The sequence below is a fragment of the Aptenodytes patagonicus genome, chromosome 3 (genome assembly GCF_965638725.1).
Source record: "Aptenodytes patagonicus chromosome 3, bAptPat1.pri.cur, whole genome shotgun sequence".
NCBI classification, from domain to species: domain Eukaryota; kingdom Metazoa; phylum Chordata; class Aves; order Sphenisciformes; family Spheniscidae; genus Aptenodytes; species Aptenodytes patagonicus.
This window is the reverse complement of record NC_134951.1, coordinates 32,040,600-32,067,489: the sequence shown is the minus strand read 5'-3', so window position 1 is coordinate 32,067,489 and position 26,890 is coordinate 32,040,600. Positions and strand designations below refer to the sequence as shown.

The window sequence follows — 26,890 nt, the reverse complement described above, 5'->3', positions numbered from 1 at the left end:
CATATATGGGAATAAGGTGAGTGGCTTCATATTTTATCTAGTAAAGTCTATTTCCTAACATCTATGTACTCTACATTGGTTCAGAAATATTTTTGAATTGGAATTTAGGTGACCTGCAGTAAAGTTCTTCTTGCTCACAAAGTGCCAGATCTTTTGGGGATAGCTTGTCTTTGTGGTGCCTCTGGACTTGAGTTGTATCATGTGGACATCTTTGTTCCTCTGCACTGTGTGCACTGGCTGCAGAAAGCTGGAATCCTGAGGAAGCTAGGAAGCCCTTAGCAGATGAATAATGCTCCTGCTCTGAAGGATTTAAAGCATTTAATGAATACAATAGCAGCTACGTGTACAGACACAATGGCAGAACAGATTCCATGGTAAATCTCAGCGATAATGAAGAATCCAGGGACATCTTTGAGGTTAGAATGAATGCAGGCCTGCAAGAAGTGCAATTATTGCTGTCACAAGCTCCTTAAATGGACATAGCACTCTAAAGATTCCTCTCTGTTTGGATCATTAATGATGAAAAAGGGAGAGGATTCTTATCGTTAGCTTGTTAAGATTAAAATGAAGCATGAAAATACATCATAGGTTGAGCTGCCAAATTCAACTCAAGCAAGTTTTCCTTTAATATAGTGGTATAATATGAGGTATTCTTTACCAAAAAAAACCCAACAAACCAAACAATGTTTAACTGCCCTATCTCATTTCAATTTTTTAACATGTCCACACCTTTTAGGTAAAGTCAGTCCAAATCTTTTCCAGATAGTAGTCATAACTGTAACTTACTTAATTTTACTACATTCAGTTGTTATTCTAAAACAATCCTAGTACTAAAATACTATCTCTGTTACAGTTGTCGATGGCTTCTATTGTTTGTGCAACCCAGGATATGCAGGACTGAAATGTGACCAGGACATCGATGACTGCATAATCAATGCTTGTGAACACAATTCTACATGTGTTGATCTACATCTGGTTAGTAGAGAATATTTTTTAATTAAAATGATTGCTAAGTTTTCTTCCTGAAATCTAAAGCAATACTATTGCAAGTTCTAAACCTCCACTTGATCCATAGACCTCTCAAGAGTTTTATAATTGTGCTTTCAAGTCACTGGTTTTTTGTCTATTTGTAATGATGTAGGCAGTGGGAAAGAGGAATGGTTTTATAATTTAAAAGCAGTTATTGAGTCAACATGGTTATTTGGGGAATTCAAAAGGAGCGGAATATTTTCAACTCGGTATGTTTATGTCCTCGTTATAAGTGACAGGAATACTCATTTACACCAATGACATTGGCTTCAAAGGGGCTTAAAAGGTATCTTACCCCCCCAAAATGGCTTTACTTTAAGTACTTCAGCATTTATTTTCAAACTTCTTCAGCTATATTAGTTCCTGAAACATGAAAAGTGTTAAGAATAACTTCTTTCTTCTCAGAAATAAAAGCATTCTATCAACTGATTCCTTCATGGGAGGAAAGGAGAAGAAAGACATTCACATTGTGTAAACTTTGGCACCAGAAGTGGCCCATGTTCTGTGTCACTCCCTCCAGGAATCTGTCAGGAACCAATTTGTTCTCAATGTACTCAATTAGGGACACTAAGACTATACAGTATGAATATTGTCCTTAAGAAATATTCAGACTGTCAGAGAAATTGGGTGTGGTTAAAAAAAATGGAAGAAAGGTTAGGGGTTTTTTTCCTTCTTCTAGTTTCTCCCAGCATGTTTGTGAGAATATTAAACTAATAAAATGTTATAGCAAGGTGTAGAATTCAGATTAAGATGCCTAAATGTAGGTGTCTGTATATGGTATGAGCTAAGCATCTAAGCACCCACCAAAGGTGCTAGAATCCTTGCTGATGCAGTCAGCACAACCCAGAGAGTGATTAAGATGCCCATCTTGTAGATATCCACTCTGGGTGAACTGAACAGCCCTGTAGGTACCACTGACTGTACAGCTAGGCTGCATTAGTGCTGAAGCAGACACCCATGTTTAGGTGTCTGCATTTCCAGCTGAATCCCATCCCAGAAGCCCCAAAGTGTGTGAGGGGTGTGTGGGTTTCTGGGGTTTTGGTTGGTTGGTTTTTTGTTGTTTTGCCTTTTGTTTTGTTTTGGTTTTTGTACATACATAAAGAAATTGCACTTCTTTCTGACAAATAGCTATCACTATTTCCTAAAACTGAACAGAAGTTACATGCTTCAAGAGAATTTTCTCAAATCCTCTACTCTGACTTCTGGAGTTGTTTCTTCTTTTCACAGTTAGAACACTTTATGTATTGTATAAATTATCTTGTAAATATGCTTTGAGAACTAGTAAAGTCCTTGGACAAAATTAAATGCTTGATATGGAGACCACAGAGCTTGTGACACTTTAGTTCTTGTCTTTGGATGCTATTACAAATGAGTATTTTTTTACCAGTAGACTGCAATTAATATTTCAAGCTGTCATACTGGACACATACTGCCATCTTAAAATCAGGTTAGAGAGCATTCCAGAAATAAATTTCATGCTCACAAGGCATGTACTGTCCTATCCTCCATGACATTTGTGTTGTATATGTAGACATTCCAGGTATTATTCCTAACTGTAGTTAATGCTTTATCTGAGACTGATAAAATGGAGCTGTATATGCAGAAGTTTAAACAACATCCTTCCCCAAAAAATAAGATATCAGAAATTGACAAAATTATGGGTTCTTTATAAAATAAACATATTGTTCCACCAAGAATGTCTGCTAAGCTTTACTGAATAAGTTGTAATTTCATCCAGGGAGACACTTTAATTTGGGAAAAATTAAACCTGACAAAGAATGGTAGCTCACTGCAATTTTTAACACTGTTTTAGATTTTTCTTCATATGCCTTTCATGCTTTTGTTTTCTTGATTCATTTGTGTTTATTTTCATCCTGCAGTACCTATACATTTCTCATCTTCTTTGTCACAGACCTATGCTATTTTGCTTTAAATGGACTGTGACACAGCAAATCAGTGAGATCCGTGCAGACTCACTGTTTCAGAGAAAGCTGACATTGAAAAAATCTAACCTATGTGGATTCAGTTACTAACTACAGAAAATAAATACTGTAGAAACTTAATGGCAAGGTGTCATTTTAGACCTTGGCTTTGGTCTTTTTCAGACCTCAATGGCTTTCTCAACATAGTTCACCTATGTTGTCAACATTACAGTAAGCATTCATACTAAAGTGTTCATTTTGATGTTAGTTAATGCACAGATAAAAAATCTTCAGTTTTTTTCATTAGAAGACTGTTCTTTGGCATTTTTGCGTTATGTAGTAACATAATATTGTGCTCAAAAAGAGGAAAATGAATACAGAATGGGCTCTGCTAAATTGAAAAATTAGTATCAGCATAATTTTAAGACAAGAAATAGGGAATTGCTGGTAGTTTTATTTTGCTATAGCAATAATAATGCATTGCTATTCAATATTTATACTTTCTCCTCTATTCTCTGTAGTATGTTTACTTAAACTAAAATTTCTGACATAAGTTTCTGAAATAACTTTCATGTGGATCATCTTTTAAGTTGAATCCAGAAAGGGACAAAAAAGACTCACTCACTAAGTGATTGCATTATTCAGTTTGTATGTGACTATATTATTCCACATACAATGGCCTTCTTACTGTGTTCGGTATCAAAGAGTACTGAATTTGCTCCACATCAAATGATGCTCTTTTATACACCAAGATTTCTCACTGATGGATGCAAAGAGGATTAATGAATTAACATATATACATAAAAATGGAAGAACATCCATCCCCTCTCCTCCTTTAGCCAGAGCAGCTGTAAAAGAACAGATATTGAGATAACAATCCTCTAGAGAATGAATTTTTAACATTAAAAGGGTCTCCTCCTCCTCCTCTAAAAGGTAATAAACTGGGGGATTGGGAGCAACTGAGGCATAATCAAGGAAGACCTAAAAAGAGATGGAGATGTCAGGAGTTTCATAATTTCTCCATCAAATACAATTTTCTTCCAAAGATATATTGCAGTAGCCTTACTATACAAGTCAAGGACCAAAGCTCTTAATGTGAGAAGAAATTCCAATATATGCTCTATTTGAAACATCTACTTCACAGCCTTTACCTTGGCTCTCCAGGCAGTAGGTGGCATTAAGCAACTGGACCATGGGATGAGATTGGGATAGGTGAAGTACACAGCTGAATGATACAACTACGTCAGCTTAAGGAGGCTCCTATTTTCTACTGCACCTGAGAATTCCAGTCACCCAAGAGCTGCTATATACCAGCACAAGCCACTGTCATTCATATTAGACCCTGTGGTGGCTCAGGAATAATTAATTGGTTATCCCTATGCTAATAAAAGTTCCATTCTGCAGTCCAACAGCTCAAATACCTCTGATGCATTATTTTACGTCAAAGTGAGACAATTAGCATTGCCAGAATGACACTTGCAATATGTATTCCTCCTCTTTGGTGTTGGTAATGTGGTATGATATAGAGCCTTAAAACTAGATAACCATGTTATCTTAACAATGCATCAGCAAAAATAGGCACAAAAAATGACACTCATGTGATGGGTTGAGCCCAGCTGTCAGTTAAGCACCACACAGCCACTCACTCACACTATCCTCTCCATGGAATGGAGGAGAGAATAGGAAGAGCAAAAGCAAGAAAACTTGTGGGTTGAGGTAGTTTAGTAAGCAAAGGAAAGGGGAAGAAGAAAGAAAGAAGAAAACAAATCAAGTCATGCAAAGGCAATCACTCACCACCTTCCATGTGTACACTGATGCCCAGCCAGTTTTCAAGCAATGGCCACCTTCCCAAAACGCACCTCCCCTCCGTTCTTATTACTGAGCATAACATTACATGGCATGGAATATCTCTGGTCAGTTTAGGTCAGCTGTCCCGGCTGTGTCCCCTCCTAGCTTCTTGTGCACCCCCAGCCTACTCACTGAGGGGGCACAGTGGGAAAAAGAAAAGGCCTTGATGCTGTGTAAGCACTGTTCAGCAATGGCTAAAATGTTGGTGTCTTATCAACACTGTTTTGGTCAAAAATCCAAAACGTAGCACCATATGGGCTGCTATGAAGAAAATTAACTCCGTAACAGCCAGACCTACTACGGAACAGAAGTCTACAAAAGAATGTTGGTTAAACTTGACAGAGGGAAATCACAAAAGCTGGGTTTGTGATGCAGTTCATGATATTTTAAAAGGTCTGGTTTGTAAAATCTGCCTGTAGAATATTTATGTAAGGTGTTTATATTGGCCAGTCCCACCAGGGACCTGGTCCCCTTCATTCTGATACAACTAAAACTTCTAAATTACTCTAACGTATACCACTCCTTCATAAGGGATTAGTGTTTCTTTCTAGGTGGCATATTCAGAATTTTAAGGTTTTTCTACGATAAAGATTCTCAATACCATAAAATTCCCATCCAAAAAGTATTCCCAATGCTATGTAAGACACATAGTGAGCAGCAGCAAGAAGGATAAAAACACAAAGTGTTTTGCTTAACTAACTATAGAGAGAAGCAGGAACACAGCAATTGTATTCTCAAGATTCTAACAATGGAGTGCTCCGAGACTGTATGCCAAAATGTAAGGGCAAATGGTTATAACTTAGGACTCGAAAAAACCCCTGTGTCTGAGTTGTTCAGATAAAATTTGGGACATTTATTGTTCCCAAATTTGTTCATATAATGAGATGGCTGGGCATTGTATTAGTCACATGCAATGTTAAGGAAATGGAGTGTTAAGTACTGACAACCAGACATACAGAATTAACAGATGATTTTTAAAAAATAGAAAAGTCATCTTACCAACATATCAACTTCCATCTATCTTAAACAATATGTGACAAATTATAAAGTACTTTTCTATAGAAGTGTCATGAAAGAAGAAGTAATTTTACCTATTGCAACTAATCTGAGACATGAGTAAAAGGAACCAATTAGAGTAGACACTTCCTTCATTAGCTCGCCTAGGCCAGCAAAAATTAAAAGCTGGTAATACTTCTAGTACTATTAGCACAGATGCCTATCCCATATATTCTCAATCATCGGTTAGCTCAAACAGAATTGTTGTCTTGTTTTGTAGCCAAAAAAGGAGATTGATGCTGGGAAGGTTGGTCTGCCACTAGTTGCCATTCGTAAATCAATTATCTTTGTTGTTGTTGTTGTTGTTGTTGTTAATTATGAAACATTCCTGATTAAGGTCTGACTAAGTAAGTGATTTTATTTTCACTGTAGTAAGAAACATTTGGCCAGTCCTATATAAACCAATGTGAGACCTCGGATTTACATGCATGTAGGAATAACTCAATTGTTCAGTCAAACTGATGGATCAAAAATAGAATGAGAGAAGTATGAGAATGGTTGAAAGGCTGTAGTGTTGTCACTGCAAAAGAAAGAGGTGCAGTCTTCAGTAATTGAGGAAAAGAAAATGGGTGAAGTTTTCTGCATTCACTGTATAAGTAATGGAATAAAACTGAAAGATATAAACAGTAAAATATTTTACAAAAAAAGCTAGTAAACAATAAGTGACAAAAAAAAATTGGAATATTTGCCTCTGGATGTGCTTATGCTAAGGTAGGGTTTACCCAGAGTAATTTGCAAATGCTTCTAAAAAAAGTTAAAATAATTAATTCAAAGTATTGTATAAAGTTGAGATGTTGTTCCTAATCATTTTTATAAGATCAGATGGAGCATATAGTCTATATAACATAAAACATTATTTTCAGTTTTTACTTGTACTGTTCTGTATGTCAAAATATAATGCAAATCCTGTGACTTCAGTACATATGGATATCCATACAGCAAATTGTAATAGAATTTTCTTCAGAGTTTTGTTTCTGGAAGCTATTATTTCTGTGTAGTAAAGACATAGTAAATTAAAAAATATAAACTATAGGTAAAGTTATAGTTGTATAATAGTGCTTTTGTTACAATCCCATATCCTATCACTACTTGATTTAAAACACAATTATTTCGCTTTCAATAAAATGTAATGTTATTGAAATGAGCTCCCCAATACCCAATAACAGAAGATACTGTCAATTTGAATCTAAAGAAGCAATGATTACTTGTTCGGTTTCTGTTTTTAAAGTGGCAGAAAAAAAGGACTCATAACAAGGTGAAATTCAGTAATTCAGGTGTTTTAGGAACTTACATTTTGGGTTGTAGGGAAGGTTTATGTGAAGGATGGAGAGACGGTGCTATTAATTTTTTTTTTTTTTTACAGAAAAAATATTCAGAGTTGACAGGAGGTCTATTCCATGGATCATATTTCAGGAGCATAACCCCCACAAGTAGGTTAGCTCATTACATAAATTGTGAAAGAAGGATTAATTGGAAGGAACTCTGGCATTGAGGACTAAGGTGCATAGTAGTAGTTAACTGTTAACTGTTTATGTTACCCAAAAAGAAATTAGTCAGGTCTTCGGACTAACCTAAGATAGTTTCCTAAATTTGTCATCCACCCTTAAATTTCCATTTAAAAAAGAATCTCCTGTACTTTCTGCTAAATAGGGAGAAGAAAAAAAATCATCTCCAAAACTTATAATTTATTTTAGAACATCCAGAGACGCTCGAGGTATGATGAAGTAACTGAGCTTCAGGAGGCTCTTCCTCCTAGCTGATGATAGCAGGTGGTCTGACACTTGAAATGAGAATAAAGACTAGATAGGCCTGCATCAATGAAAAATTTCCAGATTTCTGTGGGGGTGGAAATTCTCTAAGGTCTCAATAAAGCAAACAAGCTCTGTCACTGAAATTGGTCTGAAAGAGTACCTTGGTTTAACTAAAGGTCAGACCACATACCATGAATGGCGTACAGTACATAACAAGCAATAAGCTCTTAACAGTTCCCAGGTCACATCAATTCAAGTTGAGTTGTACGTGACTTAAACTTGTGCATTGACTTCACTGAGAGACTCCATGTGCTGAAATTGTGAATGTGCTGTTTGACAAATCAGTTTCAGATTACCAATTACGCATCCCAGAAAAGAGCTATACAGCAGCTGGAGTTCACTTAAGAAACTAGCAACTGCAGCAGTACTTCTGCAAAATACTACCGCTAATACAACTCACTGTGCTGCCCTGATGATTTGATTTGCCATCCCTGATATATTTCATGTTCCACCTATATTTAGTTAAAAAAATGAACAGTGTCTTCATAGTCCTTCAATAAAAGTTTTTTGAAGATCTAATGAAATAACTCCCTCCTCTGCCTTGTACTATAGAGCTAGTGGATATAGCAGTACACAGACTGAAAACTTAGTCATTATGAGGCGTGCTCCTTTGTGCTCTAATAAGTCCAGTTGAGTCAAAGACATTGGAATGCACAAAATTAACTACTGACTTACTGACTTAGGATAATGTCCTTAATATTGATCCATGGAATTATACATTGCTTGGACAAAGTGATTATGATGTCTTATGCCTTAGTCATCTAATTGAAAGTTGAAGTCAGCAAACAAACATCAACTTTCCATTTGTTTTATTTATTACATTGTTTTTAAATGCTTTGATTTTTTGAGAGAAATTGCAGACATATATGAAAATTCTTAGCTTTAACCAACAATGTCAGTAAATACCATAGGAGTGAAAGCCTTCTATTGTCTTTTTCATAAACGGAATTTTAAATACTTTACAGAAATTAATAAAACTGTTACAAAGTGGAGGAAAGGGAGATTAAGAGGAAGTTAAAGACGGGCTTTCCAATGAGACTTGTGAACAGATGGCAAATCAACGTGATAAAGATACAGGAAGGTGGTCCCAGATGGTGTGCTGCAAGTTCTGCCAGCAGCAAGGAGGCTGGACAGAGAAAATCAGTGACAGCAGGGAAAGGAGCGAAGAACTTCACAACATAAGGAACAGGCTGGAGAACTGCTGCCTGTTTGTGGAAAGCTTAACCCTAAATTAGATTTTTACATGATATACAGACTAACATTTTGTTTGAGGTGGGATATGAAGTGTTTGTACCTTCAAAAGCATTAAAACACTGGCAGTGGTATTAGAGACTTGTGACTATAGAGACTTCATTGACTCATAAGGACGAGAATCCTACAGAAGAGGATTTAGCTGCAGAGAAGTGGATACAGTAAATTGTCCGTATCTAGTAGATTTATAGAGCAGAAGGTCAGGGAAGGGTATGGGTCCACAAGGAAATTACTTTGAAATAAGTTAAATGGTGAAATTTATAGGTCATCAATCAGTCTTTGAAAACTGCCCACATACATGTCTTTACCAGACAGCACACAAGAATTAAGATTAAATTTATTTTTCAGTAAAAGGATGAAGAACTAATCCATTTACTGTGGGATAAGCCTGAGCATCAGGACAATTACTGAAAAGGAGCTCTCAGACTGTAATTTCACACCCCAATTTTTATTGCAAGTCATTGTCTCTAAGGTCAAGCCAGATGATTCTGAGTAGGAATTTTTAAGCCTCACCTACACCCTGTTCTGAGAACAGCATTGCTCATTTTCTCATGATGTATTTTTGTGACATTTGTCATCAAAGAAGCTAAGTATCTTGCAAATATCTACTTTTTAATTTAAAACACAGATCCTATTGGCTTCCATTGCAGGTGTTGAGTGTTCAGCAGTTCTGAAAATCACACCTTAAGCTGAAAATTCAGAAAGAAAAAAAAGGAGGAATTCATTTCTACCTATAAAAAGATACTTGCTAGGCTAAACCAACTTCAGCTAAAGTATGATTTATTTTAATTTCCTTAGGGCAACATTCAACTGAAACCATAAAACTAACTCTTCTTTTCTGGTTTCCTTCTTTATTCTAAGTACAAGTGAACAGAAACAAACATATTTCCCTTTACTGCACCTCTAGAGCAGACCAGTTCCCTCATGCTATCTCATGCACTGAATGAAGTGATGGAAAATTATTTAATGCATGTAGGTAAAGACAATGAATCATAAAAAACAGTTCTGGCATTTCCTAAGTTTTGAGTGTATATGATTTTGCAACTCCTGCATTTGACTTTTAGCATACTTTTTTATATAAAAAGAATGTAGTGGATCCAAATCATTACATGGATGGGTTTTGGTAAGGAAACCATTTTCTGTCATCCATATAGTAGATGTTTTTAACTATTAAATGTGAGCAGATGCTACATATATTTGCAGTAGTTTCTGAAAAGCACTCAGCCTTGGCCTTGCTCTGCTCCCACTGTAGCTGACAGAAAAATTGTTGACTTCAGAGCTCCACCAGCCAAGTACATTCTAATTCCAGGGTCAGCTTTTTGTGTAGTGGCAGACACTTGATGTATATTACCCCTTGCCAAGCAAATCTTTTACGTTTATGCAAAAAAAAGAAGGGGGGGGGGAAAAGTAGTCCAGAATATTATCCATAGATTATCTTCTTCATAAGTACAGTGTTAAAGGAGAAAAAATCTAGGATCCAAAATACCTGTGACCCCAGGTTTGCTTATCTCCTTATCTGTTTCCCACAAAATATTCCTATTTATGAAAATGGACTCCATCTGTTTTCTCTTTTTATGAAAGAAGAGATCTTACCCAAGAATACCAAGTTTCCACTGTAAGCAAATTTGCATACATTATCAACTCTTCTCCAAGAGCTTCATAAAGGGAAAAGCATCTGACGCTTAACTTTAGAGGCACTGCTGTGTGCTGTTATAATAAACTGATAATCAAACATCAAACAAAATCAAGTCTCCTGATAATCCTTCCCTGGCAATATAATTTGTTGATCCTATACTACCAGCTGTGCCAATTACTGTACCGTGGTCAGCAGGGAGTTTGCTATTTGGGCACCCTGGAAGCAGATGACTATTCTCTTTCTGAAGCTGAAGAACCCTATTAGACTTATCAATACCTTGGTGCCCTTAGGCTACTTGTCTGATGATCTTTTGATTGTTGTCTTTGGTTGACTTTTTCAGAAATCATATCCAGGCTTTATACGTAGTGTTGTCCATTTTCAGTACAAGATTGGTTCAAGATAAAAACATTTATACTGAAAATTTTATATTCTAAAGCAAAGAACTGAGGTGGTAGTAAGAGAGAAAATATCAAAATGACTGTATAGCAAGATATTTTTCCAGTTCCAAAGGACTGGCTTAGATAGGCAAGGCAAATGTAGCTCTGTTTGCAGAGCCAATTAAAAGAGACAGATGCTAGTGTTTCAATAGTAGAAGAGAATAAAAGTAGAAACAAAACGTTCTTCATAAATGTCCTCTAAGTTGTATAAAAGTATTTACTTTGGAGTATATATTTGAGGGAAAGTATATCTATAAGCACAGGGCTGGACGGTCATATTTGCAAATGCCTGTTTCTAGGAATGCTCCCACTGACTTCAGAAGGTTTCCATAGGAAACAAGAACCAGTATTATTGCTCAGATCCTGAGAACACCCAAGCCTATGTGTTGCTACATTGGACAGTTATGCCATAAAGACAAATTCCCCCTGAAGCTGCAGTCAAAGATCCTTTTATGCTACATTCATTTCACTTCACACAGTCTTGCAAGCCTTACGGTATTTTCACTCTGAAAAGAAATTCTACATGGGTGAAACAAACCCATTTTTTCCATGTAGTGGGAGGGGTTTTCTCTTTTGTTTAGAGAATATAAAATAGTTTTGTACCTGACTCAAACTGTTGGCATTTCTAGAGAAAGTTTGAATGCTACTTCTACTCCATCAATTATAGATTAGTCTATGGTGACTCTTCCGTAACAAAGTAAGTTCTGAAGGAATAAAGAACAGCCTCTTCTTCCTGTTTGTATAATAAAATGTGAAATATTTCACATGAAATATGTAGAACTGATAACTTATGTTTGTCATCCACAGACTAGCAGGTCATTTGCTAATTTTAGTAGGTGTCTCTCTATATGCTAACCTCTATTTAGAACTACCTTCAGGCTTGCGAAAACTACTTGGCACTTGGCGTGGAAAATAGCCCAGAGAAAGAATAGTTACTCCATTTTTTTTAGTTACTTGCAAGTTCTGTGATCTGTCCTCCTTTAGATTTTAAAATTCTGTTCCAGGGATTCTGATGGAAAAAACTGTGAGTGAAAAGCCAAGCTTCTGACACCCTTTCACCTGGACTAAGTGGTTGTAAAAGCATACAAGAATGGCCACTAACAGATACTGCTGTACATGAGACTTGACAGGAGACTTTTTTTATGGATGAGTACATACCTAGAGTAGCATGTGTATGGAAAGCACAGTTGGAAGAACTATACTTACTGGAGGATGCTACCATTCTTTTTCTTCACAAATGGTATTTTTTACACTGTTTAAAAGCTCTTAGTAAAAAAACAAGTTCTAAGGAATCTCATTAGAAGACCTTTCTCAATTCCATTACACTGTTCTAACCTCACTAGTGAGGACAGATTTTCATAGCAAGAAAAAACACACTTTCTTAATCTGTATGTTGAGCTTAAATAATTTGAAGCATTATTTATCAACAATAATTAATAAACATTGACTTATAGCTATTACTGTGTTGCTGATTCATCTAACTTTAAGTCCTTACTAAGCTGTTGTCACATGCAGATTTCACTGTATCACTGTTTCCTGACATTTCTAAACCATCATATTGAATGATTACCTTTTCTCCATACTGAAAACCTTCTCTCTGTTCGCATACCCAATTCTGATATACCGTATGCCATGTACCCAGTCAAAATCTGTGAAAAACTTTGTTGTGTTGACTGCCTCTGCCTTTCCCCTTGATCAAGATACTGTTTTACTGCAGAGCACTTATATAAAGGGTATTGCCAGGCCATGTGAAAAACCGATGTTTTTACCAGATTAGATAAGATCTTTTTCTCAAGAAATAAAATAAAATAAAATATAATAAAATAAAATAAAATAAATGCCTATACATTTAACCTGATTCGACAGTGGAGAATGCAATAACCTATTTATTAAGAAATATACTTTGTAGAATCCAGTTATCCAGAATTTTCTTTGTCTGTCTGTGCAGACTTAAATTAATACATATAAACTAGAAAGACCTTGTGGTGTTTAGTGTTGATAGCCAAGCAGATTAGATTCTCTTATTGTTACATATTCCTATAGCTTCACTCAGACTATCCACTCAGCGCTGGCTCTCTTTTGTTACAAAAAGCTATGCCACCAGCTGGAAATTTATTTCTCACAGTTTCAGGCTCTGTAAGTTCTCCTCAACTGATCCAAAAGTTGGTCATGTGCCACACAGGCTGTAAAAGTTGTGACATTTTGGGGGAGGGCTAAAGACATGGGATAACTTAAGGGTTTTATGAGAGGTTAGTCTCACATGTAGTCAGCTGATTATTTTAATGTTACAAAGTCTATACTGTGATAAAAACATGTCAAGGTGCCTAGATGTTGACTGATGGACATGAAGAAGAGGGTTTTCTATCATATCAAAATAAAATATTCTGGAAAATTTCTCATAAGTAATACTTTCTACATGCAGACTAATCACTGTCTAAGTCACACAACTGTATCTCATCTTTTAGCATAGAAAATTGCTTTAAATTTAAAGCATAGAAATTGCTTTAATTAGACATAAAATTTCAAAGGTCTCAGGCTAGAGATAATGTTTCTTCCTGAAAAGGTGTGATCACAAGAGAGATTCTGGAAATACAACTGCTCAGATTAGCTCAACAGGCTTCTTAAATGGCTTTTTTAACACTGGGCAAACAGTTTAATAGTTCTCTGCTTTAGCTCACTACTTCAGAACAAATACAAATCCAGCTTGTTTACCTCACTGGGAAAAGTTCTTGCTCACAGTTCTGAATTTCATTCATAAGTGGTGGATTCAGCCTTAGCTAATTTGAGACCAACTCAGGTTTTTTGCACCAAATTGCTCTGTGGACAAATGTTCGCCCTGTCCACTTTCTTTTTTCTTTTTCCTTCTGTGCCACAGTCTTACTAAACAAATTTTTCTTTAAAAGAAATGATTTCATCTTGTAAGTCAAGACTAAAAATGAACAAGAAAAAAAGCCCAAATCCCTTAAAGTGTCTTGTAGGGCATGTTTACATTAGCATTTTAGTTTGTATTACAGGAACACTTCTGAAGCAAAACTCCCAGCTATACCCACCTACTACATATAATTGGCATTGTGGAGAAGGTTTGGATGATGCAAACAGGATTTCCCTTGGATGAAACCAAACCAGAAAACGCTCTCCACACATGCATATAATGGGCTCCAATCACTGATTTTCAGTCCACGGGTTTAGTTAAAAACTATTTTAAAGTAAAACCCTCAGAATGCAGGTAGCGTGTATTTTGGGTCCTCAGTGCCAACAATTTTCAGAGATTTGTTGCTACTGCTGATTGCTAGTGTAGACATAGCCAGTCATTTGAAGTTTCATGAAAATATAGCACAAGTCATCCAGCCTGGTTACAATATATTACATATTATTTGCTTTTAAATGTATACAATTTACATAAATGGCTGTCGTGGTTTAATTTCAGTCGGCAACTAAGCACCACGCAGCTGCTCGCTCACTCCCCCCACCCCGGTGGGATGGGGGAGAGAATTGGAAGAGCACAAGTTAGAAAAACTCGTGGGTTGAGATAAAAACAGTTTAATAATTGAAATAAAATGATAATAATAATATGATAATAATAATAATAATACACAAAGCAAGTGATGCACAGTACAATTGCTCACCACCCACCAACCGATGCCCAGCCAGTCCCCGAGCAGCGGCCCCCCCGGTCCAGCTTTCCCAGTTTATGTACTGCGCATGATGTCACATGGTATGGAATGTCCCTTTGGCCAGTTTGGCTGTGCCCCCTCCCAGCTTCTTGTGCACCTCCAGCCTTCTCAGTTGGTAGAACATGGGAAGCTGAAAAGTCCTTGGCTAGTGTAAGCATTACCTAGCAACAACTAAAACATCGGTGCGTTATCAACTTTGTTCTCATCCTAAATCCAAAACGCTGTACCAGCTACTAGAAAGGAAATTAACTCTATCCCTGCCGAAACCAGGACAATGGCATGCCATGGAGGTTTTAGGAGATGCATGTTGTGAGATATATATACACACATACATGCGCCAATACGTTTATTTTGCCACTGATGTTGCTACAGAGTAAATGTCAGCCAGTCTAGCAATATTGTTTTATTCCATACATGCACTGCACGTACCCTCAAATGTTCAAAATGATGCTTAGAGTTAAGCCATGCAATTGTTGAAAAACTGTGAGTCTGAAATTTACCTCAAGAAGATCATTTCTGCTAAAAGCTTTTTCTGAAAACAGCAGTGATGACTGCTTGCATAGTAATACAGAAAGTTACTTCTGTCTTAACATCTCGGAATTTATTTCACTCAGCTAGACTGAGCAAAAAGATTCCATGGGTTCTCAAGACTAACACTGTAACACATTTCCTTTGATTCCCTAAATAATATTTTTCTAATGTATTAGATTCAGTGATGATGATTCTATTTTCTACAGCAAGCCTGGCAACAAGTGGAAAAAGGCAATAAATGCACATGGACTTCTGCTACATGACAGTAAACGAGCAAATAACAGAAAAGTTAGATGGAAGCCTTGAAATATTATTTCTGCTACATTGCAGTATCCTATAAGCAAAAATATCAATATGTAATACAGAAATTAACTAATAGGGACCATAAGCAAGTCCTGCCAGGCAAATTTTATATTTTGGCAGATACAGTACCAAAAAAGTAAAGAAGTTGTCCCTTTAAATATTTTTAAATTAGCCCATGTCTTGCAGTATTTTTTATTTATTTATCCATTATAAGTCGTCCCTTAGCCTATTTCTCTTATGACAATGGAAAAGAGGGAGCTGAAGAAGACCCCTGACAGTTTAGCAGATCCTATACATACCGTTAGTACTGAGTTACTTGTCATAAGAGCCAGTTGTTCTTACTTCTGTATCTTATCTATCCTCTTTCAGAAGGAACTTTTAAACCCAAACTATACTAAAGATATATTCTGCTTGTATATACTCTGTTATATTTGGATAACATAAAAACCTGTAATATGCTGAGATATTGCCCAGAAAAAGTCATTTTCAAGATTAATTTCTGATAGCTTATTCTTTTACAAAAGAACTGACTCTGATAGCACTAGGAAAACATTACATGCATTCAGTGAGTAATCATACCAATTGATTTCTGTAGGACTATTGGGGAATTGTGAAAATAGGAGATTACATCAGATTTGGGTTCGATTGAAATCAAAACTCTTGACCAAAATTTCCTTTCAAAATAATTGTGATAGCCTCCTATTATTTCCTTATTACTCTCCCTCATCACTTCAAGTTCTGCCTTCATACTTGTTTTCGACTGGCATTTAGGGTCCAGTGTAAGGGCTATTTGCAGCCCTATGCAGGGATACACTCGCACATACACCCAGTCAGAACATGGAGTTAGCTAGAAGCTTTCTGAAGCAGTAATTGTATATGCATTTCCTTCTTTGAGGCATGCTACCGAGACTTTAAAATTAGTTAGTCATAGGCATCTGCATCACCTTCTATATCTGTTATAAAAAAGAAAGCTTTTTCAGAGTTCTCTACTAACATTTTAAATAATTCCTGGATCTGTTTATACTAAGGCAAAGAGCTGATATATTGCATAAATGCCTTCTTATGTTTGTTTCAGTACAGCTTCAACACCAGCCAGAAATTCCCCAAGCGTCTCAATAAATTGTGTTTCCTCCCAGATACATTCTGTTCCAGACAGACATCATATCCCTCATATTTCAGCCTAGTACTCTTTTCCAGGTTCATTTGTATAGAAATATGTTTCCATTTATAGGCAAAATAGATTACATGAAACAAAACCTTCACCATCTTAACGTAGACACATTGACATCTTCTAAAATAGTAAACTGAACAATGTCAGAGCTTGTTCCCTAGCTTCAAGATCAAATGGCCTGGGATATCTTGTTGTTTAAGCATTTTTAGCAAACAAAACAGGGTGACTGTGTTCTGGTCACTAATGAATGTGCATATAACTAGCTTATAATTGATTCCTGGTTCCATTTCTCCCATTTTGTCCTTAGAAGCTCTCTGCACAAGAGGATACCATGCTTCTTCATTTGTTTCTGAGAAGCACCTACCACATTCTGAGGCATAAAATTATAAAAATGCATTTAACTTTCCACACTTGCAATTTTCCTCACAATCGTAAATGATATTTTATGTCAAAAGTAACATGTCTGAATAGCTAAGTTGTTAAGCTACAATTATTCAGTCAAATAATACTGTAAAATATTTACTGTTGTATGCAAAAATACTATTTTCATGGCAGGATATTAGAAGTTAAGAGTTAGCACCAAGCAGTCAGCTTTTAAAGACTTTGTTATAAATTATTATGGGTTTAATCTATTTTCACTCTTACAGCAAGATTAAGTTCTACCAACAGTATGATTGACTAATCCAATGTGGTCAGCAGTTGGATAAAGAGCTTGTGCCTGCAATTGATCCCAGAAGTTTGTAAAACAAACAGCTTCATTCAATGTCCTCAAACATAAAAAAATCACCTTACTTGTTCATTTCACAATACCATTTTGCTTGCTTTTCTTGTTACTCACAGGAGATTTTAAGTTGCATGTTTGTGCTTTAAAACCATTTGCATTTTAAGAATTCTTTCTGTATGGTTTACACATGTGTTCTTTCATCTATAGTCCATGACTTGACCTTTAATTTTGCCAGTTATTACTTAGAATCATAGAATCATAGAATCATAGAATCATTGAGGTTGGAAAAGACCTCTAAGATCATCGAGTCCAACCGTCAACCCAACACCACCATGCCCACTAAACCATGTCCCTAAGCGCCTCATCTACACGTCTTTTAAATACCTCCAGGGATGGGGACTCCACCACTTCCCTGGGCAGCCTGTTCCAATGTTTCACCACTCTTTCAGTAAAGAAATTTTTCCTTACATCCAATCTAAACCTCCCCTGCCGCAACTTGAGGCCATTTCCTCTCGTTCTATCGCTTGTTACTTCGGAGAAAAGACCAACACCCACCTCGCTACAACCTCCTTTCAGGTAGTTGTAGAGAGCGATGAGGTCTCCCCTCAGCCTCCTTTTCTCCAGGCTGAACAGTCCCAGTTCCCTCAGCCGCTCCTCAGAAGACTTGTTCTCCAGACCCCTCACCAGCCTCGTTGCCCTTCTCTGGACACGTTCCAGCACCTCAACGTCCTTCTTGTAGTGAGGGGCCCAAAACTGAACACAGTATTCGAGGTGCGGCCTCACCAGGGCCGAGTAGAGGGGCACGATCACTTCCCTCCTCCTGCTGGCCACACTATTTCTGATACAGGCCAGGAGGCCATTGGCCTTCTTGGCCGCCTGGGCACACTGCCGGCTCATGTTCAGCCGGCTGTCGACCAACACCCCCAGGTCCTTCTCTGCTGGGCAGCTTTCCAGCCACTCTTCCCCAAGCCTGTAGCGCTGCATGGGGTTGTTGTGGCCGAAGTGCAGGACCCGGCACTTGGCCTTGTTGAACCTCATACAGTTGGCCTCGGCCCATCCATCCAGCCTGTCCAGGTCCCTCTGCAGAGCCTTCCTACCCTCGAGCAGATCAACACTCCCACCCAACTTGGTGTCGTCTGCAAACTTACTGAGGGTGCACTCGATCCCCTCATCCAGATCATCAATAAAGATATTAAACAAGACCGGCCCCAGTACTGAGCCCTGGGGAACACCGCTCGTGACCGGCCGCCAACTGGATGTAACTCCATTCACCACAACTCTCTGGGCCCGGCCATCCAGCCAGTTTTTGACCCAGCGCAGAGTACACCTGTCTAAGCCGTGAGCCGCCAGCTTCTCGAGGAGAATGCTGTGGGAGACAGTGTCAAAGGCCTTGCTGAAGTCCAGGTAGACCACATCCACAGCCTTTCCCTCATCCACTAGGCGGGTCACCTGATCATAGAAGGAGATCAGGTTGGTCAAGCAGGACCTGCCTCTCATGAATCCATGCTGGCTAGGCCGGATCCCCTGGTTGTCCCGCTTATGCCTTGTGAGCGCCCTCAAGATGAGCCGCTCCATAATCTTCCCCGGCACCGAGGTCAGGCTGACAGGCCTGTAGTTCCCCGGATCCTCCTTCCGGCCCTTCTTGTGGATGGGCGTCACACTGGCAAGCCTCCAGTCTTCCGGGACCTCCCCCGTTAACCAGGACTGCTGATAAATGATGGAGAGCGGCTTGGCGAGCACCTCCGCCAGCTCCCTCAGCACTCTCGGGTGGATCCCATCCGGCCCCATAGACTTGTGAGCGTCCAGGTGGCATAGCAGGTCATTGACTGCTTCCTCCTGGATTACGGGGGGTTCATCCTGCTCGCCGTCCCCGTCTTCCAGCTCGGGGGGCCAAGTACCCTGAGGATAACTGGTCTGCCTGTTAAAGACTGAGGCAAAGAAGGCATTGAGTACCTCAGCCTTTTCCTCATCCTCAGTGACAATGTTCCCCCTTGCATCCAATAAAGGATGGAGATTCTCCTTGGCTCTCTTCTTGTCATTAATATATTTGTAAAAACTTTTTTTGTTGTCTTTAACGACAGCGGCCAGATTGCGTTCTAGCTGGGCTTTTGCCTTTCTCATTTCTTCTCTGCACGACCTAACGAGATCCCTGTACTCTTCCTGAGTCACCTGCCCCTTCTTCCACAAGCGGTAAACTCTCCTTTTTTTCCGGAGTCCCAGCAAGAGCTCCCCGTTCAGCCAGGCCGGTCGTCTTCCCCGCCCGTTCTTCTTACGGCGTACAGGGACAGCCTGCTCCTGCGCCTTTAAGACTTCCTTCTGGAAGATCGTCCAGCCTTCCTGGACCCCTTTGCCCTTCAGGACCGTCTCCCACGGGACTCTCTCAACCAGCGTCCTGAACAGGCCAAAGTCCGCCCTCCGGAAGTCCATGGTTGTGGTTTTGCTGCCCCCCCTCCTTACTTCACCAAGAAGCGAGAATTCTATCATTTCATGGTCGCTAAGCCCAAGACGGCCTCCGACCACCACATCTCCCACCAGTCCTTCTCTGTTTGTAAACAGCAGGTCGAGCGAGGCACCTCCCCTGGTAGGCTCACTTACCAGCTGTGTCAGGAAGTTGTCTTCCACACACTCCAGGAACCTCCTAGACTGCTTCCTCTCTGCCGTGTTGTATTTCCAGCAGACGTCCGGGAAGTTGAAGTCCCCCATGAGAACAAGGGCTAGCGATTGAGAGACTTCTGCCAGCCGCTTGTGGAATGTTTCATCCGCCCCTTCATCCTGGTTGGGTGGTCTATAACAGACTCCCAGCAGGAAATCTGCCTCGTTGGCCTTCCCCCTCATCCTTACCCATAGACACTCAACCGTACCATCATCACAATCGTTGAGCTCTATACAATCAAAACACTCCCTAACATACAGGGCCACCCCACCGCCTCTCCTTCCTCGCCTGTCCCTTCTGAAGAGTCTGTAGCCATCCATTGCAGCACTCCAGTCATGAGAGTCACCCCACCATGTTTCTGTGAGGGCGACTAAGTCATATCTCTCCCGCTGCACAATGGCTTCCAGCTCCTCCTGCTTGCCGCCCATGCTGCATGCATTGGTGTATATGCTGTATACTTACAGCATCTGTGTATCATGAACCTGCTCCTTATCCTTTGAGATAAGCACTACCTCACTGAAATAACTGTGGTAATTTTTAATACAAAAAGCAAACATAAAATTTTATTCATCTCACTAGTGTTACATATATAATACCAGATACTTCGCTCTTACAATTTCTTGTCATCATCTGCTGAGTAACATTCTGCCAAGATGAGATTTCACCAATACAGAAAGAAATCCCATAGGAACAATTCAGATGTCTCTATTCTGCCAATGATAACTTAAGTAAATCTGGAAAAGTTATTTAATGTCTGCTGCTGAGTCTCTCTTCCAGTCAAATGGCAAAACTGCTTGCTATGATGGTAAGATTTAAAGTCCCATCATTTTTAATTACCATTTTCATAATAAATACATATAATGTAGTCTAAAGTATAAATACCACTGCAATTTCCCTAGGTCAAATACTGAATTTCATGTTTGTTTTTCACTCACTCACACATGCTGAATGGAACCCTGGAGTGTCTGGAGAGGAACATGAATGACTGAGATACGAGAGGAGACGTAAAGTACTTCTTTGCATTCCACCTATGTTTTCTCACATTTTTTCAGATGGTTGTTCTTCTAATTAGGGAAATACCAATTAATGTTATGTTTTGTATTAAGGAATTACTAGACTTTCTCTAGTGGGAACAAAAAAAAAAGAACATATCAGAGAATTTCATCTGAACTCCCCTTGAGGTGAAACCAAGAAGCAACAAAACTTGGAAAGAACTTATGAATTTTACCGTATTTTTTATTTAATGAATATGCTGAACAGGTTCACTGCCCTGGTAGCAGATGAGGGGCTGGGAGTTCTGCCAACAAAGCGTCCAAGCCAGCTGAGCCTGAGCCACTCAGCAGCATTACAAAGAAGCAGCAAGTGACAGTAGCAGGAGACTCCCTGCTGAGGATAGAGGCCCCCATCTGCCAAGGCTACCTGCTTTCTAGGGAGGAATGCTGCTTTCCAAGAGCTTGGGTTTAGGACATTGTGGTGAGGCTACCAAGGCTTGTCCAGCCCTGGGACTATCATCGCTTGCTGCTCTTCCATGTAGATACCAGTGATATGGCCAGTGCAGACCTGGAACATACCACAGGTGACTGAATGTCTCCAGGAGCATGATAAAGGGCATGGGGTCCCCGATGGTTTTCTCCCCGATCCTGCCAGTGAGAGGAAGGGCTTGAGGAGGTGTGGATAAATCCTGTTGGTCAACAACTGGTTACGTAACTGGTGTGGATAACAGGGTTTCATCTTTTAGGGCCAAGGGACCCTCTCTCAGGATTGAGGCTAGGAAGAGATGGCATCCACTTGGTCAAGTGGGGCAAAAGTATCTTTGACAACAGGTTGGCCAACAAAACCCAAGTGAAGAAGCAATGGACTCAGTTGTCAAGCAAAGGGTGTGGGTGATGTAGACAAGAGAGACCTCCTGATCAACAGACGAGGGCTGCAGAGGGTCCACCTCAGTCTGTGCACAAAAATAAGGAGGTGACAAGAGGACAGCATTATGGAGGAAACTATCGCACCTTTTCTGAGAAATGAGCACAACTGAGTGCCCACATTAACACATGCAGCACATCAGCAAGTAAAAAAGGCAGAGCAAGACTCTTCTCAGTACACAGTGGTGTCCAGTCAAAGAGGCAAAGGGCATAAACTGAAATACCAGAAAGCCCATTTAAATGTAAGGAAAATCTTTTTTACTGTAAAGGTGATTGAACACTGGAACAGGTTGCCCAGATGTGAAGTGTCCATCCTTGGAGATATTGAAAACCCAACGAGACAAGGTCCTGAGCAGCCTGCTATAGTTGACCTGGCTGTGAGCAGGGGGGATGAACTAGACAATCTCCAGAGGTCCCTTCCAGCGGCTACTGGTTTATGATTCTGTAATAAGGAAGCTTGATTCCTGTATCTGATCCAACCACTTACAGTTTAATACATACCTTTCACTACAGTGATATAAATTTATATGGGAATGAAGTAAAGGTATAGAAAAAACAAGTAATAGAACCCTAGAATTGCATTGCAGAAATATTATACATTAAGAATTGATGAAAAGGTGGTTCACACCTGTACAAATCACTTAGGTGCAGAAAATTATATTGGCAGAAAGTGACACTAAAATATCCCCATACAAAAATGCAGCAGTAATTTATTTAACAACCACTTAACTTGAGTGTAAATGAGTATACAAGGATAGGAAGCTCAGGTTCTTCTGGTCCAATCTTAGAGTAAAAACCGTTTAAGATTGACTTGTGCCAGAATAGGATCAGACTTTTAATTACTAATGACACATTACAGACGACTTTAAATCACATTTCTATGCTTTTCTTATTTAAACAAAAATTATTCTGTAAATAGACCTTTCTAAATTTAGTTATATAGGTACTTTACTGAAAGTCTGTAGTAGTCACTGTGGGATTGACTCACATAAGAGGGGACTTTCCATGTAAATACAGTAAGTGTTAACCAGAGTACAGACTTCAGAAATGGAATCTAAGAAAGGAAAAATTCTGTCTTTTTCACTCATGTTTTATAGCGCACCTGAACTGAGGGTGTTGCTACATTAGCAAGTAACACAGACCAATAGAAACAGAGTGAAACAATGGGAGCTGAGGCCTGGCTGCAAACAATACACGTTTTGGGGTAGGGGCTTGCTATTTTGGACTAGTTCTAGCATAGTGAGCATAGTCCTGTGGACTAAATACTCATTACTGGTTGGAGAGCATTAGGTGTGCTCTTGAAGCACATCTTCTGGTTCAGTTTCTTTCAAAAGTAATCTGGTTTGTGTGCACCGAGACCACTGTGTGATGTGAGGCAAAGCACAGTTAAGTGAGGACAATTGAGAAATTCATGCCAGAAGCATAGTCCTGATCAAAACTAAAACACTAATGAGTCTGAACGTTATGGACCCTAAGAAACTTATGAACACATGGTTGCTTTTAAGTTACTTGGGCCAATAGATTCATAAAGGACAAGTCTTCTGTAACAGCAGTTTGTGATTTCAGTGTGGACAACAGCTTGGAAATCTGTGGCTTTAAGTCTGTCCCTCATTAGTCAGCTGAGATACTCAAATTATGTGTAAATGTACTGATTACCTATAAATGTTCTCCATATGTTTGTCTGGTTTTGTGCCCACTAGAAAATCAGTGGTCTGGTTAACAGAGCCAGACAAAATGTGCCAAGTGATTGAAATAATGTAACTCTTACTGGTCCATGACAGTGCATGTCATACCAGTTCATATGTGGCAAACATAAATGAAACTCAGCATTCATGCTTTAAAAAAAATCTGCTTATCGTCCCAAGCCTTAAAAGACATCAGAGCAAGGAGACTAAATTTAGACAGTTCTTACTGACAATCTGCCTATTGGCAGAGGTATACAATGGAACTGAATTGAACCATGAAGGAACCAGCTAGATTTTAGCACTGCACTGGCAGGTATCAAAGAAAGTGCATTTTCTTTTAAAGGTGAATGACTACATGCTTTAGGTAGCTTCACTGTGTGACAAGCTTGACTTACATCTCAGTGTCACATGTGTCTTGATGTAGTTCAGCTAGTGATATGAAATAGAAGCCTAGTAAGGAGGTATTTCCCATTCCTTGATTCTGAGTACTAAGGACAAAGATATTTTGTTTCTTAATACATCTGTTTCTTGATGCATCAGGTGCTGAGTAGTGTTCAAAACCTTGCTATTTCAGTTTCACTCAAATGGAATCGCTGAGATATAGAAATAATGAAGAAAAAAAAAAGACCGTTTATGGAGGATTGCAAAAGTTTTCAACTGGTGTGGTTTGTTGTAGTTTATGAGTACAGATACTACTCTACCCTAATTACAGCACAACTGTATGAGACATTCCTAAAATGAGTAACTGATACCTACCGATACGATATACTTCCCATGTCTCATGTTCTTGCTATGTTATGTCTGAAATATCCTTTGAAACAAGTATCTGCACTTTACAGTCTTTGTAGAACAGTTTTAGGATCTGCAAAACTGTTAGCAATTTCTCATGTAAGATTCATGTTAGAAGATGATTTCTGATTTTCATGTTTGAAGACACTAATAGAATATATGCAGTACTTTTAAAAATCAGCTGAGAAATATTAAACTTAAAATTAGCTTAGTCCTAAAATACATATATAGTGTAAGAAATTGACAGTTTCAAATATTACTCTTTTTTTTTTCTTTTGTTAGGAGAAACAACTGTGTATTTTATACAGTATAGCAAAACACAATACACTTCTTGGTTTACTCTGTTGCCACTTGAGTACTAAATGAGCACTAAAGAAGTCCAAGCCTGAAAAGCATCTGCAGGGAAAAGTCCCGGTGCTATAGAGAACAATAATGTACATTCTGCATGTGCGCACACAGGGGAAAGACACAAAAGGCACATCAAAGAGTCTGGCATTGTCATTTTCCCAAAACTAAAGTGATTTTATTACGTAGGCAACATTCCCAGTCTTCTCTGGCTGTGGACATATGCTTTTTAGTCATGTTTTAATAGTTGTTTCATGCTTAAGGAATGAACAATAATTGAGATGCTGTTTTTTACATGCTTTAAATATGTCAATTTCATTAATAAGAGTAATTATGAACAGTAGGCTAAATACACCTTCTCACAGTATATATGACTGTAGAAACTCAGTTCCTCTTTCTCCTCAGTCTTCATTATGTACACCTGTAGCTTCCAAGTTCCCAGCTTTATATTACTTCTGTTGTTTTTGGCTGTATTCCTAAACAATTTACAATTCCTACCTTCCAGACTGTCAGGTTTGCTCCATTAAGTCTTTGTACAGTAAAAAACCCACACTATTTCTATTAGTATCTATATGCATTTCATTAAGGGAGCTAAATAATTCTTCTGAGTTTGTCCTATAGAATATCAACTTGTAGCTGACCAAGGGGAAGGAAAGGAACTGTGTGAAAGAAACAAGGTTTTTAGCATGATCTTTTAGCAATAAAAAACATCCCTTTGGCAGAAAAGACTGAGGACAAGATATAAGAGTAACCAAAGCTTTCAGCATTATGAAATATGAATCAAGAAGTGAACTAAGAAAACCACCAGTCCAGTAGGAATTTCTGGAGTCTCCATTCCCAGCTGCTCTCCATGATACAAGTGGCAGATGCAGAAAAGTAATGTGGGTTTAGACAGAAAAAAAATTATGAATAAACGCGTATCAGGAAAAAAAGAATCAGAAATGTCTTTTAAAACTGGATAATTAATATACAAGAGTTGTTTGATATAATGCTAGTTTTGATCCAGTTCAAGTGTACTGAATCTCATGTGTGCTAATCTAAGAAAACCCAGACTTTTACAAAGTTTTAGGCTTTCCTCCTCTGTCTTTACCGAATATATCTCCTCCTTACAACAGCTGTCTAAATCTTCTCTTATTTTTTTGAATTGCCCCAATTATTTCACTGTTACTGTCAGATGTATGATTTTTTTCTCTTCCGTATGATATACTAGATTTTCAAACCCAAAATTTCCTTCTGTTTCTAAACTGGCAGATAAGCAGAACACACATCAAACTTAGTCAAGTTTTATTTATCAAGGGTATATCAGAGTATCTTTGTTATATTTTTCTGTCTCTAACCTGTAGGTGAGAGAAAAATGCACCGCAGACTTAACTTCTGTGAAAATATCATTCCCCAGAAATAGAAAAGTCACAGCAATACTTACATGGTTATAACTGAGAAATTGTATATTAGGAATGTCCCCCGGCCATGGTTACTCCTGAACTGTGCCTCCGAAGTGCTTGAAAGCGCACTAGTTGTCCCAGGAAGGAAGCATTCTAGGGACCAGATCATTCTAATGATTAAATGGTGGAAATTATCAAGTTTCAGTGCTGGGACACTGTCCAAGTCCCGGCACTGCTTAACCCACCAGCATAGACATAGCTGTTCCTTCAGACTAGTTCCAAGTCACTAGTTGGACAATGACGTGAAAAAAAATACATCTTTGTCTCACTGCATTGGTCTTGTTTAAAATTTCAAAGCCAACAGAAGGATGGAGGAAAAGAGGAAGCTTCCTCTTTTAGGAAGATGTTAAAAAAATTAACTGTAATTATCAGTGAGATTGAAGCTACAAGAATTTTTTTAATATAGTAACTAGTAATTGTTACATTTGAATGCTTAGAGATACTGTCTCCCTGTTCTAGGATCACTGTATTAAAACAACAAAGAAAGTCTTATCATCTTAAGTCATTATGTGATTGTCTTATCTGTAGCACTAAAAACACAGATGTATGCAAAGGTGAATTTAGCAGGCAGATTATGAGCTTCTCCCCTCCTCCCAAACTCTGAAACCTATTCCTGTGAGATAACTCAAGCAGCTGCATCTCCTCCACCCTTGTCTGCACTGCCCTT

The 26,890-nt window shown here is 38.6% G+C and overlaps 1 protein-coding gene across 1 annotated transcript in view; it reads left to right on the top strand.

The window, feature by feature from the left end:
• The window catches only part of EYS (eyes shut homolog), a 1,011,092-nt gene that overhangs the window by 352,134 nt on the left and 632,068 nt on the right, over nucleotides 1-26,890 (top strand). Inside the window, exon 20 of the mRNA XM_076332996.1 lies at nucleotides 854-975. Within this exon, the coding sequence (XP_076189111.1) occupies nucleotides 854-975 (122 nt within the window). The remainder of the gene's footprint in view (nucleotides 1-853; nucleotides 976-26,890) is intronic.